General features: G+C 36.3%; 1 protein-coding gene across 4 annotated transcripts in view; it reads right to left on the reverse strand.

Annotated features, from left to right (window-relative positions):
• The window catches only part of LOC111425866 (myelin transcription factor 1), a 168,692-nt gene that overhangs the window by 21,876 nt on the left and 129,534 nt on the right, over positions 1-17,282 (reverse strand). For all 4 annotated transcript variants that reach the window (XM_023060155.2, XM_071194241.1, XM_071194242.1 and 1 more), the window contains 2 exons: positions 16,010-16,056; positions 3,531-3,583 (listed from right to left, as the gene is read on the reverse strand). In XM_023060155.2, the coding sequence (XP_022915923.2) occupies positions 3,531-3,583; positions 16,010-16,056 (100 nt within the window). The remainder of the gene's footprint in view (positions 1-3,530; positions 3,584-16,009; positions 16,057-17,282) is intronic.

Below are 17,282 nucleotides of genomic sequence, written 5' to 3' on the forward strand. Positions count from 1 at the left end.
CGATGATGGTTAAAAAGTTTTCTGCAAAAACGATAATGAACTGAATAAAATCATATTTTTGTTTATCAACATACTTTGAAACTACGTAAAAAGTCTTTTTGTATATGTCACGGTTTTAAACAGTCCAGACGGTGCGGACAACCCCTTGAGGGATACCCTTCAGGAAATGAACTTTCAGGACAGGGAACACTGTAACGTAAGCGTATTTCACGCACTGACAGCCACTGCGGGTTTGCGATTAAATTTTCATTTAAAAACGTGGTCAGTGGAAAAACCCTCCCACATGACGGTTTTCTAGATGAAGTCTGTCCACTTTTTCTAACCCCTTTTTTACTCATTAAGATTTACTTAAAATAAACTCAACAAATTTAATAAATTCAGATTTTTTTCAAAATGTATTTGTTAAATTTAAAAAGGAGTAAAATAATTGTTGGAAGAAACCCTCGGAGAGAGTTAAAAACCCCGTAAAAATTAAATACAATTACGGGCGGAAAAGCCAAACAGAAAAATGACGTTTTAAATGGTTCTTAATTAGTAAACTAAACCCTGCCCTCTTTAAAAAAGATTAAACCGTGTGTTTGTGAAGCGGTGTAATGCCGAGTGACTGACGTGAACGGCGGAGGGAATTCCATGACGAACCCCTCCTCATCCGCCTTTTCCCTTTTCCCAAAGTAGGGGGAGGAAAAAAAAACGGAAAAACTCGGTTAAATTCTATCTGCGCTTTAATATTGGATGCGGTCATCATTTATTTAGAACCCCCGCGTCGAGATATCTCAATAACAGGGCATGTTTTAGAGACCCACATAATGTTATTGATATTTATTTGGACGGCTCGTTTTGGAGTTTTTTGTTCACATTCCTCCGGTTGTAGCTTTTCTGCTCGACGCTCGTTTAAATTCTCCTTTTGTCCTTTAATTTTTTAACGTGTGTAGCAACCGAAACTCTCTCGTGCTGTTTTAGCGCTTTACAAAAAGGAATTATTACCCTTTCATATTTATATTTTATAGCTTTTCAAATCATTTACATAGGGGATTTTTTACATTTTCCTTTTTTTTTTTCTGATGTATGTGTAAAAAGTGCAAGAACATTGAACATAAGGTGTGACCTGCTCCTTGGACTTGATTTACGAGTAACTCCCGATATACCCGCTTGATATATGGAGTTCAAATCGTAGTGGATCCAGCGGAAAGTGCTGGTGGAATCCGAGTGGGGCATATCTCGGACCGATCTGGATGGGGCGCCCAGGAACCGTAAATATACTCAGATTTATGCGGGATCACCTTTTTCCGTCTCCTTTAGCTTCACCCCCTACCGGAGGAGATCCGATCGCGAGAGACTTTTCTAATTACGCGAATGTCACTCAAAAAATCGCCCCCGTGATTTGTGGGGTCGTCAGTTAATTCTCTTTACGACTATATTTTGAATTCGAAATCGAACGAAATTTAATTAATTTTGTTAGAAGTTACACATACGTTTTTATCACACAAATATGCTTTATTAATGAAAAACAATATTTATTTACTGATTTGAATGCTCCATAATGATTCATGATTGAAAAGTTCATTGTCTAATTAAACAGCACAATTATTCGTCGCAATTAAAGCTAAATATTATTAAGATTTGGAACTATGATGAAATCGTATTTATCATTTATTGAATTAATGTTCACGGATTTTCAATATTGAAATAGATCGTTATGAAATTTGTTTAAAGCGAAACAGGATGTAAAGAAAAGTTTCATATCCAGACTTATCATGAAAAATGGCATCAAAAAGTGTTCGAATGAAATCAAGGTTTGTAAAGCTGTGTTATGTCACAAGTGTACAAATTATATTATAGTAAGGCAAATTTGTCGAAAAGTCCAAAAAAGAAGCTGTGCAGTGTATAATTATGCCAAACTTTGGATGTAGCTTTGCTACGAGATGCTCATAAGTAAAGGAATACTTCAGCAGATGTAAACATAGAAAATATGACTTGGCTCTAATCAGAGCTGTAATAACTAATAGTTAATATTAATTGAAAAATATGCAAAAATGTTTACTGAGAGAGAAGTGTCAACAAACTAGAATAGCTAGAAATACTAACAGCACCTATAAAACTGACTAGATTCTCTACAGAGCAACGAAGTATATAAAAAGAAACTACAACATATACCACCTTAATGATGTCTACCTGACGATAAGAATGGGATCAGAAATAGCAAAGAAAAATAAAAGCATTTGTTGCGATGTGTTATAGGAGAAGGTGGTAGGTAGTTAAGCAAAACGTCATCATCAAATGCAAATTTAGTTACAATGACACTTTAGTATACAGTGTGTTAATTAATTATCGTACCCGACGTCATAATATCACTACTGTGATATTGGTTGCATACTTGCAATGATGACGTCGGGTACGATAATTAATTAACACACTGTACATCATGATTTTGCTTTTTTTATTTGCTGTTGCCCTGCCTGATTGAAACCACACTTTCTGTCTATACTGTTAAGTTTAATACAATTATCTTAACACTATCTCATAGGCGAAAATCGCTCAATAACGGACTGTACTGGGGACATGTTGAAACTGAAAACACACTGCTTTATAGTTTATTTACTTTCCATTCATGAGTTCTATTTTCAGTTCTTTAATTAAGAATTCTTCGAACAATGCGTTTTAAAAATCGTAACCAAATATTCAAGCGTTTTGCCAATCCGAGGTCGTTCAGATTGTTTACTTTTGCAACATTTTGTACTTTCCATATCAATGACATAGAAATACAAACAACGGACAATAAGCTTCCTCTAAGTTTTGTCAGAAGCCTTAAAAAGAGATTTACACAGAACAACAAATCAGTAAGATTTACAGAGAGTAAGATTAAGAACAAATTATTAAGAGTTCCCTAGTGGTGAGAGATTATGGAAACTTTGATTTAATTAAATTATACTGGATGAGATGAAACTTTTAACATTTATGTTTGTAAGATCTAAAGAAACAGAAGATTCCACAAATGGTTGTCATATTCGTAGCAACACATACATTTATCAACATTATTGACGTGTATATTAACTTACACGACAACATTTTCGTTTGAAAGTAGTTTTGATGAAATTTTGAATGCACTAAAAGAGACGTCTATTTGTAAGAGAGTTTTAAAAGGGGGAATGGGGGCGGCGACCCGTGGCGTAAATCGGTCGCGATCCTTCCAGGCGAATCAAATTTCCACTGATTTAAATCTATTACCCCTGGAGGTCGCGAGCAACCAGCACCAGCAGTATAGATCACTCGATGCCGAAACTTTTCCGAAAACATTGCATATCTCTATGCGCCCCGTCCCGGCCCTACCAATGCTGCTATTCGGCGCCCCCTGCGGCCGCCACCACTAAATCATGCACGGCTAGACCCCCCGAGATACGGATCGATCCCCATACGACCTGACAACAAAAGTTTTATTACCCCATATCGAGGAAGATCCCGATGACGAAGACCGGGTCATATTATCTCTGTATGCGATAAAAACAGATATTTTAATAAAAAAATTTACTTACTTTTGCTCGACGTTGGTAGTTTTTCTAACCCCGCCGGGTCGACAATCGTCCACCTGAAAATCAAAGAGAACCACATCAAGGCTTGTCCTTTCTGCATTGTCGCAAGTGCTAGCATAAAGAGGCACAACAGTCTGGATAGTTGAAATACTCGAGTTACAGCTTTATAACCCTTTTGATCGTCGCACTATGTCCTGTATACTGCACAACGTATAAAATATTCGTAAGTTAACTACAATAAAACAGTTGAAATAACAACGGTTACGGATGTAATGATTATTTTACTGTCACGGACGTTGTTGAAAAAATAGAGAGAGAAAGAGTGTAGAAAAAAAAGAGTGGTATTCGTACACATTAACGCGGACGAAAAAAGGGGAGCGAACGGCAATCAGAAAAACATTTGTCGCCGGAACATAAAGATGCTTTAGTGCTGTAATTCGGGATGATTTACCGGGAGAGTTACGCGCGGTGCTGCTAACGGCAGTCAACTTAGCAAATTGGTCGACAGTGGTGGAACAAACAGAATGTGTTAAGGGTGGGATTGAAATATTTTCATCCAGATTTTAATTAGATAAATTGATTACAAACTAATGAGATAATCTATATGAAAGCTCCAAGAAAAACTAAAATAAAATGTTTGGTAGACTAAATTAAATTATGTAGGTTTTTGAAAGAATATTCTCGTACAGATTTTTTGGTCGTATTTAATTTTTGTGATTCCATTTAGAGTACTGTAGAGACTCGCTGGAAAAGCCAGCTTGTGGCCGAGGCGAATCCGTGCGGAATTAGCGTCGGGTTCTCCGGTTCGGTCGTTAATTCAATTTTAAACATCCCTCTTCATAAAATATTCCGAATCATTTGAAATAATCAGGGTTGGCCGCAGGAAAAGAACACCACCTATAAAATCATCCGAATTATTTTCCGGCGGGGCATCGTTAAATATTGAAAGAGCCGCAACCATGTCGTAAGGGTGGTCGCCGACATCGGTTCCCCTAGGTCCCAAAAATTTTTTCACCCTTTCCTGAAGAATTTCCCCTTTAAAAATTTCGGTTCATCCACCCCCCAAATTTCAGAGGGTTGGATGTCTTCCGTTAACCGTGCTGTCCTTTTTCGATCTCTCCGGTAGTTTGCACTGTGAATGGGTACTAAAATTTATACGGGCTGTAAAATCGGCTCTGTATGACTCTATATTGATAGATCGTTATGTTTTGAGGTTGAAGTAATGGTTTGATCACCTCATGAAATTTACCATCAACACAAGTTTTTACCAATTACAACCGGCTCAGTTATATTAAAAATTGCATCTAAAATGATCTATCTTCTTTATTATTTATGTCTAGTGCCAGTTTTAATTTTAGTTGTTATTCAGTATAAAAGTAGAACTAACTCTAGAGCTGGAACAAGTAATATTCGCAGCCGCACGTCTCTTAAGACGGCTAAACTCGAATGTTTCTAGTTCTAGGTCTAGTATTTGTTCTAGTGATAGTGCTAGTTTTAGACCACTCCATATATTAATACATGGCGAGGCAGCTGGGCTACCGAGGCAATGGTTCTTCCTTACAATCCAATAAGAAAAGGATTTTTTGTAGTAGTGATATATTATTACAAGCCGAGGCAAGACCTTTTTTTGTTACAAAATAATAAAAAGAGATTTTTCTTCAGTATTAACATATCAATATAAGCTGAAGCAGCTGTGTTGTTGAGGCAGTGGCTATTTTATTACAAAACAATAAGAAAAAGGTATGTCCTAATACAGATGTGTGTCCTCTGTATTATATAGGGTGAGTTATTAAAAAAAATATTTTATACAAAAGTTGTTTGATTCATCACTTATTATTATTATTATGTAAAATTATTTTCATTTATACTGGACCCTGTATATTTGATCATGTTATGAATACAACTAAATTTGTTTATACAACCGTATAGTTCATTTTTTTTCTATAATACTTGTCAAATTGTTGTAAAGTTGGCAAAATTAACAGGGTGTTTTGTTATATGATGTTTTGAAATAAATATGTCACACTGATGTTTGAGTTTTCGTTATTCAAAAAGAAAAGGTGCATAAAAGATGTTGTGGGGGGTTTTGTTCTATTTAATTACTATGTAGCACGTTTTTACAATAAATATGTACTTGGTTAAAATCGTATTTACCTAAAAATTTATTAGTAGTGTAACCTCAACTATTTAGTTACTGAAAATGTTACTAAAAATCAGGAAAATAACATAAATTTTATAGGGTCCTAGATAATACCAACAGAAACCCTAAAAAATTTACATTGACAAGTATTATAGAAAAAAAACGAACTATATATGTTACTATTTGATAGCATTCATAGTTCCTGAGATATTCAATTATTCTTCCAAAATGTACCCATTACAGGATATTTTTAAAAACGACATTTTTTCCGATTTTGCCTTGAAACTACATCAGACAATAGTCAATGCCAGTAGGTAGATGATAGTATCTAAAGATATTAGATACACTATACAGCGTGTTTATAAAGCTTAGTTACTTTTAATGTTTTTCAAATGGCTTTTTCTTAAGTTTTTTCCGCTGTATATTAATTAATATAATTAATATACAGGGTGTTCCATTTAATTAATGATAAGTATGTCATATGTCTAACTTTAATAGTTTTTTTGATATTTAGAATTTAAAGAAATATGTGTAATAAAATGTCATTATTGTACTTAAAAAAGTGACAGAATATATTATATTCTCCTTTTTTGTAAGCATTAATGCGCTGTATAAAAGATCTTGAGGTATCTCTTAACATGTGCCTCGTATTTTCTCTAAAGTCGTAAATTATATGGCAGAACAATTGCATATTTTATTACTTAAATCTTTTTAAATCTCATAAAGTATCAAGTCGCATTCAAATTTGGTATATGGCAGCAAAATTATTTTACAGCGATAGATTTTTATTGAACTAAAAGTAGAATTCAAAGTAATTTTTTTTGTATCAACCTAAAAATGCTATACAATTGCGTTAGCTCGTGTTTATACAAAACAATTTATGACTATCATTCATTATGCACATTATCTCTCCACACTTGTCAAAAACATTTGACATACGACGCCGTCGATAAATGACGGACGGACAGACATGGTGGAACGATTTAAAGTGGCTCATGATGAGAGATACAAAGCAACGCAAACGACATGAGCGTTCGATTTCCAGTTTGCAGTTGCCGCTGTGGTTGCGGTGCGTATCGTGTGACACATCTCGCCACTTAATCTGAACGCTTGGCCCCAGTGAAAGGGGGCGCTTGGAAACACATTGATCCGATAAACTAGCGCGTATAGAGAGGTTGTGAGGAATGTGGTGGAAAATGAGAGACCATTCGTCACCGGCCCAATGGGATGTGTACAGGTGCGCGCCATTTATGGGCTGCTGCTCTCCAGTTTTACCACCCTAGCGTACAAGGAGAATTCCCTTTTACACGGTTTACCCTTAGGCAAGCAAGATCTCCCTGCATGTATTATGTTATATTCTATAAAAGTCTTCACAGTTGTTATTATTTATTTCATACACGATTTTTTTGAAATTTTCTTTAATGTAGTTGATGAACAAAGAGGTTCTCGTAATAGTTTATCGTCTTGGGGGATCGCCGTTGACGTGTCGAGTTGTCCAAGTTGAGCGACGGCATTATTGACTTCTTGCCCGAGGGCGTGCACGCGCTTCTCCATGGGTCATTATAAGGAAATATAATGGGGATACGGGAGAACGACAACGACATCAGATTCGCGTTAGCTGCTTTAAATATGATAAAGGCTGGCGGTGACGCGTCAACCATCGAAGAAGCGGGTTTCCGCCCCGAAACAATGGAGCCGTTAATTAAGATTTCTTTCGACGACGTCCGGACGAGGGGTAAAGAAAACGGGATTAAAGGAGTAGTTTTGTACGAAACCCACGTAGACTTACGACTTTGTCGTCGTTAGATGCGAACCTAAACTTGAGTTTTTTTTTCTATTTTAAATTTCTAACACGAATTAATCTAAAATCGAATTAAATCAGATTTTAAATTAATTATTAAAATCTCTTTTCAAATAATTCAAAAAGAAATTTGATTTCTTTGTAAAGGCCACAATTTAACATTCACCTCTCAACCACGTCTCGACTACTAAAAGGGCGCGTTCTTTTTCCCAGTTGCTCTCAGCCTTAAATGCATTACACTAGACGGTTAATTGAAAATCCACTTTGTGTTGTTGAAGTTGAAGGCTGCCGGTTCGCCGTCTTGAGCGTGGATTCGTAATCAACGATACAATTTCCACATTTTTAAATCTAATTTTAATGTAATGAGCGAAACGAGAGCGCAGGGGGAAGTCGACGTCGCTCTCTTTTTTTTTGGACCGGAAAAGCCGGCACGTAGAGTATAGGGAAAGAATGCTAATTAATTATTCCGAGACGCTGAGCCGCCGAGAGTGATTAGCATTCCGAGGTCTTCTGAGGTTTCGAATCACCATCTAATGTATACAAATAGGGGTGGGGGAGTGCCACAGTTGGATGAAAAAAAAGGCACGTCTCCTGGTTTTTCCCCCTTCTTCAAGAGATTTCCCGTCCTTCAGCGATTTCCAGTAGAGAGATATCCAAACGCCGGGGATGGAACCAATTAATACACCCCCGGGGAAACAGAGGAAAATGATTTATTATTATTTGGCGGAAGAAGGGAAAAAATGTGGCGACGATCATTTGATATATGGCGGTATTATTTTTCGATTTTTTTTGCTAGTTAATTGTTAACGGTTTAACTTAAAGACTTCCCTTTTTATGGATGTTTTATAAAGTTGTTTAAACATTTCGATATAGCGTTTCTTATAATCCATACTTTACAGCCTACGTTATCATGGTAATACCAAAAGTTTTCAACTCCAGTTATGGGTTTAATGATGTGCCGTTATCGCCTGTAAACATTCATAACGTGTGTCAAAGAATAAACTTTCCCTTAACTTTTGAGCGATATGAAATTCTCGTTGAACTCGATATTATTATCATATCTATCTCCTTTCATATTCATGGAAAATATTTAATATGAATAAGATCATAATATTGACTTTGTTAATATATGTTTTGGAATAAATATTTCTGTGATTTTACAATAATTCGAATCAGAATTCCCCAAAGGTTTAGAAAAATAGTTGTAGATCTAGAAATGGAACATTCCCCTGACAATTTATCGTCGTAAAAATATTGGAGAATCGGAGTGACCAACTACTCCCATGGGTATACTCCATCTTCAAAAAAAAGACGAATGCTTTTTAAATGCATTTGGCTACAGATCCATCAATAACCAGGTGTATTTATTTGAGGTTGCAAGGTTTTTCTTTGTTATCTAACCTTCACATGAATAAATCAATCAAGATGTTTTCATTTGAAAGCAATTAACATGTACCCGACCCAATCTGACATAAAATTAATGAAGCAGCATGTTTCGTGTAGCTTTGTGATTGAAAGATCACGCTAGCTGAGTTTTACAAAAATATGCCTAGAAAAATCAATAATTTAAAACTTTACACCTTGCATTATCAATAAATTATTTACTGAAAAGATGATTTTTGTTACAAATTTAAAATCCGGGGGAACCAAAAAAAATTGACTAAATTTCCGGAAATTCCATTCTCCACTCCTGAATCGCAGTAATGAAATAATCCCGACGAAAGAAAGTGGGGTCCCCCATTTGTTCGATTTTAATGATTTCAGAAACAGCTTCCTGCAAATTCAATTTCTCCCAAAATGATGATGTCGGTGCATTTAAATCTTTTATTATTTTTTAATATACTTTTTATTAAATCGTTCGTATTTTTTTCATGTTAGATTCATCGGTAGATATCTTGCTTGGGGCTTTATCGTGCGGTCGAGGTTTTACATGAAACGTATCTTCAATGAAAACGCCATGTACAATGCAGTCGTGTAAAGGGCATTTTTCTTTTTGAAATGCCATTCATCAGCCTTTGCATGACAACGTTCAGTTGAATAACTGCGAACGTTCATCGTTCCCGTCAGCACAGGACTGATGAATGCACGCCGCCACGTCCGTTTTCGGTCGAAACTGGAACGAAAACCTTCCACAGTTGCGTTTTTGTTGTTTACTCTCCCCCATCTCCCATTTAGCGGTACAGCGGTAGCAGCATTCCCTTCTGTTTGCTAGTGCATGTTGTCCGGTCACTAAAGCTGCGCTTCGCTACCTTTGTGCATCTCTCCGAGTTTTTTTTTTCAAGCCAAGCACAAAAACAAAAACACCCATCGCGTACATGACGCATTTTGTCCATTCCACCCTTTATGAATATTATCTTGTCCATTGGCATTGTGATCGGTCCGCCAAAGAGGATTACTTTTGAATTGAGATTGTAACCACCCCCGCGGTTGGGACGTTGACGATAACATTTTATACGCTACTTTTGTACTTTTCGTGTCAGGTGTTCCAGATTACACGTGCGCTACACGCTACTCAAAAATCTCATTCATCTTCACGCCCAACGAAGCGTGATTGATGTTTTTCAAATTGTATTATGTAGAACCATTGAACATATAAAGCTACTAAAGTTATATTAACAAAACAAAAAGGTTTCATGAAAAATATTTTTCCAACAGTTTATAATCTGCGCAGAAAATCCCACTGCTACTCACAATACAATCTGTATCTTAACAAAAAGGATCCCAAATAACTTTAAATATTAAAGAAACAGTGATTTCGTTAAATTTCATACGAGAATACATTTGTTGCAAGTTGCTCTTGGATTACATCAATTCAAAATTATGGCTTTATACTCTACAGTGTGTTAATTAATTATTGTACCCGATGTCATCATTGTAAGTATGCAACCAATATCACAGTACTTTTATTGCAATACGCGATTTGCGTATGATGCGTATTGCACTGTGATATTGGTTGCATACTTGCAATGGTGACGTCGGGTACGATAATTAATTAACACACTGATCTTCTACAATAAAGCAATTGGTGAGACTTGATTCTACCTGTTTTTACGAGAAATAGATACACTATTATGAAATATGCTACCATACGTTAGATCGATGTTATTCTTGTTACATTTTGCCTTAAGAATTAGTCTTTTCCAAGAACCAATTAACCCAAAATCAACCTTTTCAATCTATGGATATGGAAACAAAAGTGATACCCAATTAAAATGTTTAATACGATATTTGAAAGCATGATTTAAGCTAGGAATTATTTCCACATGGTGGTTAATGTCGAGGGATTGTGAAATATCCCATAGGCGGTGTAAAGATAGCGGGAAATGAACGTATTTGGACAAGTTTATTCGAACGTTCTTGAGTAACTTTTACAGAATTCACCTGCTAGCATTACAATGACCAGCTTGGAAGTCGAAGGGAAGTGTTTACAAAAGTTGGATTGGGTTGAGTAAGAATGTATACTAGAAGATGAAGATAACGTTAAAATGCGAACAGAAAATTCAGAAAGTGAACACTAAATCTGGAATGGCGAAACTGAATTATCAAGAGAAGCAATTTTTTCTCGTTTAATAGTGTCTAAATAAAAAAGTATATATATTTTTATTTGCTAAAACAACACAACAAGACAATTTCACAAAGTAGTAAATGATCCAGGCTTCAACAGAACAATGAAAAAATATAATCTTTAATCTAAATTTATTGTCGAATATTTTTTGTCGTACTAAAACTGTACAACTATCGTTAATGTACGAGCATGGAATTTACAGAGTTGTAGGGGTGGAATGGTTAGGTCATTAGGAGGTGTCCTGGGTCCCACGATTCGTAAGGGGTGGTGAAACGTGTCTCGTGCACGTAGCTTTAACCCTGAATTCCGTTTCGTGCACTACCACTACTACAGCCCTTAATCGATGTAGGCTTCGTATAATTTCGCAGAAACGGGTATGATTGATAATCAATATAAACGACATATTAATGCCGAGTTTTCCGCACCTAGGATTTAGGCACAAATTACCCGGTTACGACGTTTATACGCGGGGGAGACTCGCGAAGCAGACACGAGTAATTGGATTTGCTCACTGAATCATTTCCTACCGTTTCATGCATAATTTCCACTTAGGGGTATCCATGTTGTGCGTTCTCTTAACATTAATCTTCATTTTCATTAAATTAAAAAAAAAGGAACAATACTCAAGTGAATCTATTAGAGAATTAAGCGGCATTCGCCCGACAATGATCCACCCCCGAAACCCAAAATTTATATTTTTTAATGGAGATTTAATTTCCCGGGGACCGTTCTCCGGAGCTTTCTCTGGGATAAGGTCCCTGGTTGTCTCGTCCTGCGATGTCGGTAAGCGGCCGTCTCCTTTGCCTCATCTACATATGTTCTCGTCAGCTGCGCTTTGTTTCTGAAAGGGGCTTATTACGGATGCAAAATTTCCCATTCATATTCAAAATTTTATATCCCAGTTTTACCACTAATTTATTCAGCTTTGGAGGGAAAGAATGCCTTACCGCTCTCTTGCTCTCGCGTTAACTACGCCACTGAAATTGTTTCGTCACCATCTTCAATTTCATCTATACAGAAAACTCTTATTCATACTACTTAAGATAATAATTTTCTAATTTTTTAAATGTTATTATACGACGTACAGCTAAACCCGAAACTTTCTACTTCTAGGTCTAGTGTTAGTTCTAGTTTTAGCTCAATGAAGAATATACAACACCATTGCAAGTATGCAACCAATATCACAGTATACGGGATTTGTACGCGATTTGCATATTGCAATACCAATACTGTGATGTTGGTTGCATACTTGCAATGATGACGTCGGGTACGATAATTAATTAACACACTGTACATAAACTCCAACATTAGAACTAATCATAGACCTAGGACTAAAGACATTCGGGTGTAGCCGTGCGTTTCTTAAAACGGCTAAGCCTGAATGTTTCTAGTTCTAGGTCTAGTGTTAGTTCTACTTTTGCACTAGAACTAACACAAGACCTAGAACTAGAATCATTCGGGTTTAGCCGTCTTGCGAGACGTGCGGCTAAACCCGAATGATTCTAGTTGTAGGTCTAGTGTTTGTTCTACTTGTAGTTTAATAAAAATATTCAACAATCTAGCGCTGAATAACAATTAAAACTAAAACTACCCGTGCTTGTATAACATCGTAACTCTGCAAATATCCCGAGTTTCTAATTTTAGATGTAATATCGAATCGATGAAGTGTAGATAGTGCATCATCTAACCTGCACAGAATACAGTGACAGTTAATCCAACGAAATCATGCGACGACAGGTTACTAATAACATAACGCTGTCGCCTGAGGTGACGGATTGCGAACCCATCCGGCCCTGTGATTGATGGCGTCACGTGACTTCCGATACACGATGACCACCTGTTGGATGATCACATATACTCACTTTACACAATTTATAGGTGTGGCAAAACCTATAAAAAATATCATAAAAAGTTAATTTTTTTTTATAATAACTAGATTTGATTGGATATTTTTATGATCGTTTAAGAGTTTACGTCGTAAGAAGTCACTCAATATTCTCACCTAATTACGTAAATTGATCGTTCAATTCCTGAAAAAAATTCGCTTGTTAACTTTATTAAATGCGACGTCGGCGACGCGTCGTCTGCGTCAATAACGAACAGGAAGCAGATGAAGAAAACTTTTAATGGTTTATCCGAATGGTTATAAATAACAACTCTTATAAGAAAAAAATGTACAACATTCAATGTTATTCTATAAATTAATCATTTTCTTACTAAAAAATATTGAAATTTAATTTAAATTTATTTCGAAATCTGTCAGTTACAGATAGAAGATGGGGACAAATCCGCGCAGATTTCTTATTTCACTCGCGTCTCCGCCATAATAAATTGAATAGATATGCGGAAGTGGTGGTGAGAAATCGTCTCTCTTAGGTCGTATTAGCCTGCGTTCCCCTTTTTCGCGGGGTATAGGTGCAGGTGTCGGCGTGTGTAATCCGGATCGAGACGCTTTTCGAAGGGGGGGCGCGCTGACTATCGCCTCGGGGTTGGCATCCTTCTGCTCCGTATTACAAGGAGCACGATCGAACCCTACAAGAAAAATCTCCACCGGTAATGCGATGCTACGTTAAGACAGATGAGAGAAGGATGTCATGGTCGGATCCGGTTTTGGCTTACGAACGATGGGTGCCAGATAAAAATACCGGAAGCTTCAAGACTTTGAATGATAACTTAAAACGATGAAAATGGTTTAAATTCTTATTTGTATTTAGTACAGAATGTGCCAAAAAACGAGAAAAAATATGGGTTGGGTTATATTTCGTTCTGGCGAGTTGAGATAGTGACGCAATGAACATATTGATACTACAAAACAAAGTACTATTTGAAAAGATAATTTGTTAACAATACCAACCTCACATTTTGAAGAATGATCAATAACATTTTTGGTTTCTCTGTATATTTTTTAATATACTTTTAAATTTATGCTAGATTTGTTCTCATCAACTGCAATCTGTCTGCAATCTGCAAAGCTGTCTTGTACGTTTTCAGTAGACACACCTAAAGGTCAACTAGTTGATGCCAGAAATAATATCTTACAAACAAACGTTAGAAATTCGGGGGAAAGGAAAGATGAAAATTGATGGAATGGACGACTTTGGAGCTTAGTCATGTCAATAAAGAAGGAGTACAGACAATGTAGGAGATAGAGACTGCTTAGTATCAAAAGAGAACACGAGAAGAAGATTAAGGTAGTGATGTTGCGGGAATTTGCAGAAGAATTAATATAAAAATATAGAAAAATGCCAAACTGGAATTAACAGGTGTATACATTAAATATAAGGCAGAAATGAAAAAATATCAACTAAAATCTCAATAAGCAATTGGAAGAAATATTTTATCAGGCTGTTGGCAGATAGGGAAGGAAGGCAAGTGTAATGGTGGATTTGGAGGAAAAATAACACTTAGAAAAGTAGAGGTTCAAGAGAGAAGAGAAGATGGAGCTATAGTGGCATGGTTGGAAGCAATAGAAGTAGTGAATGGAAAGGTTTCAGAATGAATGGAGGTTAGGAATGAAACATTTGGTTGGCTGGAAATTGGGTTGAGTTGGAACAAAATAGTTTTATACCTTTTTCATTGATTTGAACATCGCATTTAACCCGGTGAATGGAGGAAAGCTGTAGGAAGAGATGAGAAACTATAAAAATTCCTGCTACAAAAGCTATTTTTGACCTACGTTTCCCAATATGCATGGTTTCAATATCGCATGAAAACCCGCTTAGGGATTGATAAAAGAGATAAAAACCACATTTATAAAACCAACTGATTGTTCTGCAATTCTGCCACTGATTGTTCTGATGATCAATTTTATGCAGCGTTGGAAGCCAAGCAAGACGAAAACTTGAAATTGCTAAGGGAGTCTGTTTACGATATATGACGAAACTAATCTACAACTCCACTTTCTTACCTGAAGTACAGAATAAGGATTAGAGGGATTTGAAAAAGTTGCAGTTCATTGTTAGGAACTGAGATATGTCCTAAATGTTTTTAAATTCTTTTTAAGTTATTCAAAAGTTTCGCTAATAATGAAATTAGTATTCATTTTCTCTTGAATATTAAATCATTATTTGTATCAATTTTGTTTTATACATATAGAATTTTAGAGGGTTCTTGTTAGCAATATTCTTGTTGCTAGAGAAATTGTATTCTGAGGGTCAGCGAGCAAGGTCCTCAGGGGTTGAAACGTCCCGTGTGTGCGAGTTGTCTTCATCAGCTTGTCTGCTACATTAGCAGCAGCGGCCGGCGGAATCCGGCTGGGTTGTAGCAGCGTGAGAGCAAAAGGAAAAGGAAGAGAAACACCACCCTAGTATCCCTAGCCCGCGTTCCATCACAATTTGCTGGGACGTTCGCGCGGTGGGACAAATCGAACATTACGGGACCTAGAAACCGTAGACCGCAGACACGCGAACTAGCAGTTAAGGCCCGTGGGGATGCCGAAACGCTCGTCGTCGCGACGCTCCTCCTTTCGGCACAAGAAGACAATGCGACGATGGTTGCGTTAAAACAGCTAGGTGATACCAGCATTAAGATTTTAAAGTGGTTAAAAAAATATTATAAAAAAAAGTAATGTATTTTCCCATTTGGATTCATGTTTATTTAGTGACGATAATTTGTGTGATAAAATATTAACGATCAACAGTGGGACATTAAAAGGGTTTTGGTACGGTATGTGTTGAAAGTAATCGAAAGCTATTAATTCATGGAACACTGCCTGTTCAATAGCTATCTGACGGTGCCGAATCCACGTTTACCAGGGTTCGCGTTTGTGCTGGGGTAATAATGAGGAACTCGCGTGCCACAGGTGTCGGATCTAATGACACTGTCACCCCCTCTTTACTTTTATTCTTTAGCCGTTCCAATCAATATGATGATCTACATGATAACCTAGGTGATGAATCTTTTATTATGTACTACCACATTATCTCAAAATTAAGATTGAAAATAAGACTAAAATAATTATGAGACAATTAACTCACCTTGCTCATTGCCTTACTAGTAGAAGGTCGACTTGTTACAGTAAGATCTGAAAAAGATAAAATAGAACAATAATTTTTTTTTGGTTTCCTTCAGACCCTAACATCCAGTTTGGCAAATTAAAGCCATCAATATTGGGTGGCGGGGTGAGTCTAAATTAAGAAATTTTAGCTGGCAGCTTAGGCGTTTCACGTAGGTGGTAGCACTGAAATCGCAAATCGTCGTCGACTGCTCGTTAGTTATGCACGAGCGATCGGCAATCTTAGTAGGGCGAACGGTGCGTTTTATTGCCGCCGATCGGAGAGGCACTCCCCCGACACTGAATTAGGTAAAAGGAAGCAGACGGTGCCCGATAACGCCAAAAAAATAATTAATTACCTTGCCAGGATCGAGGCCTCTCAATTTTTTTTCTTTTTCCCTTGTCCAGAAGGGGAACGTCAACTTACTCTCCTTTTGAAAAGACTAATAGTCTCGCGGTAAAGCGTCTTTAGATGCCGGTGGGGAAGTTGCAATAAAATATTACGCACCGTGTACAATTTGTGCTAGAGGAAGATCGATAAATCCATTATTTCTTTCCTTCTATTTTATACAGGGTGATTTATTAGCTCACCATCAAACTTTGACATATGATAGCTAATCCAATTACCAAAAAAAATTTTAATGAACATATGTCCTATTTTAATTATTTAGGAAATTATAACACTTTAAAGTTTTAATTTTTATATCATAATTAACTGCAACGTTTTTTTTAAACACATAAATATTACAAATATTGTTCAAAACAGCCTCCTTCTGCTAGAATAAATGCTTCACAACGACGAAGAACACTTTAAGTTCTTCAGCCGAATTAAAATGTCTGGTTGATTTCTTATTTCAGTAGCAGCCATTTGTATTGTGTTTAATAACTGTTAACATTTTTTTTTGGTGATTGAATTAGTTATCATATCGCACCGCGGCAAGAACAGTGACATAACTCAAAAATGCAGTATTTGGGAAATAACAAATAAGAGAAAACCATAAAACTTAAATTGCAATAGTATAAGTTTCTGTTAAATTTCAGGTAAGTATTTTTGGCAGTAAATTCTATTATATTCTAAAGAATAATATTAAGGATATGTAAATCAACTTTTGTTGGATTTTGTGGTGTTACCAGGTCAAAACAGGTGAAGTGTCTGAGTTATGTCACTTTTCTTGCTTCTTCAAAATCTTTTTTTTGTTGTGACCTATCTATCAAGTATCACTTATGTCACATTTCAAACCTAAATTATAATATTT

The sequence above is a fragment of the Onthophagus taurus genome, chromosome 2 (assembly GCF_036711975.1).
Source record: "Onthophagus taurus isolate NC chromosome 2, IU_Otau_3.0, whole genome shotgun sequence".
Taxonomy (NCBI): domain Eukaryota; kingdom Metazoa; phylum Arthropoda; class Insecta; order Coleoptera; family Scarabaeidae; genus Onthophagus; species Onthophagus taurus.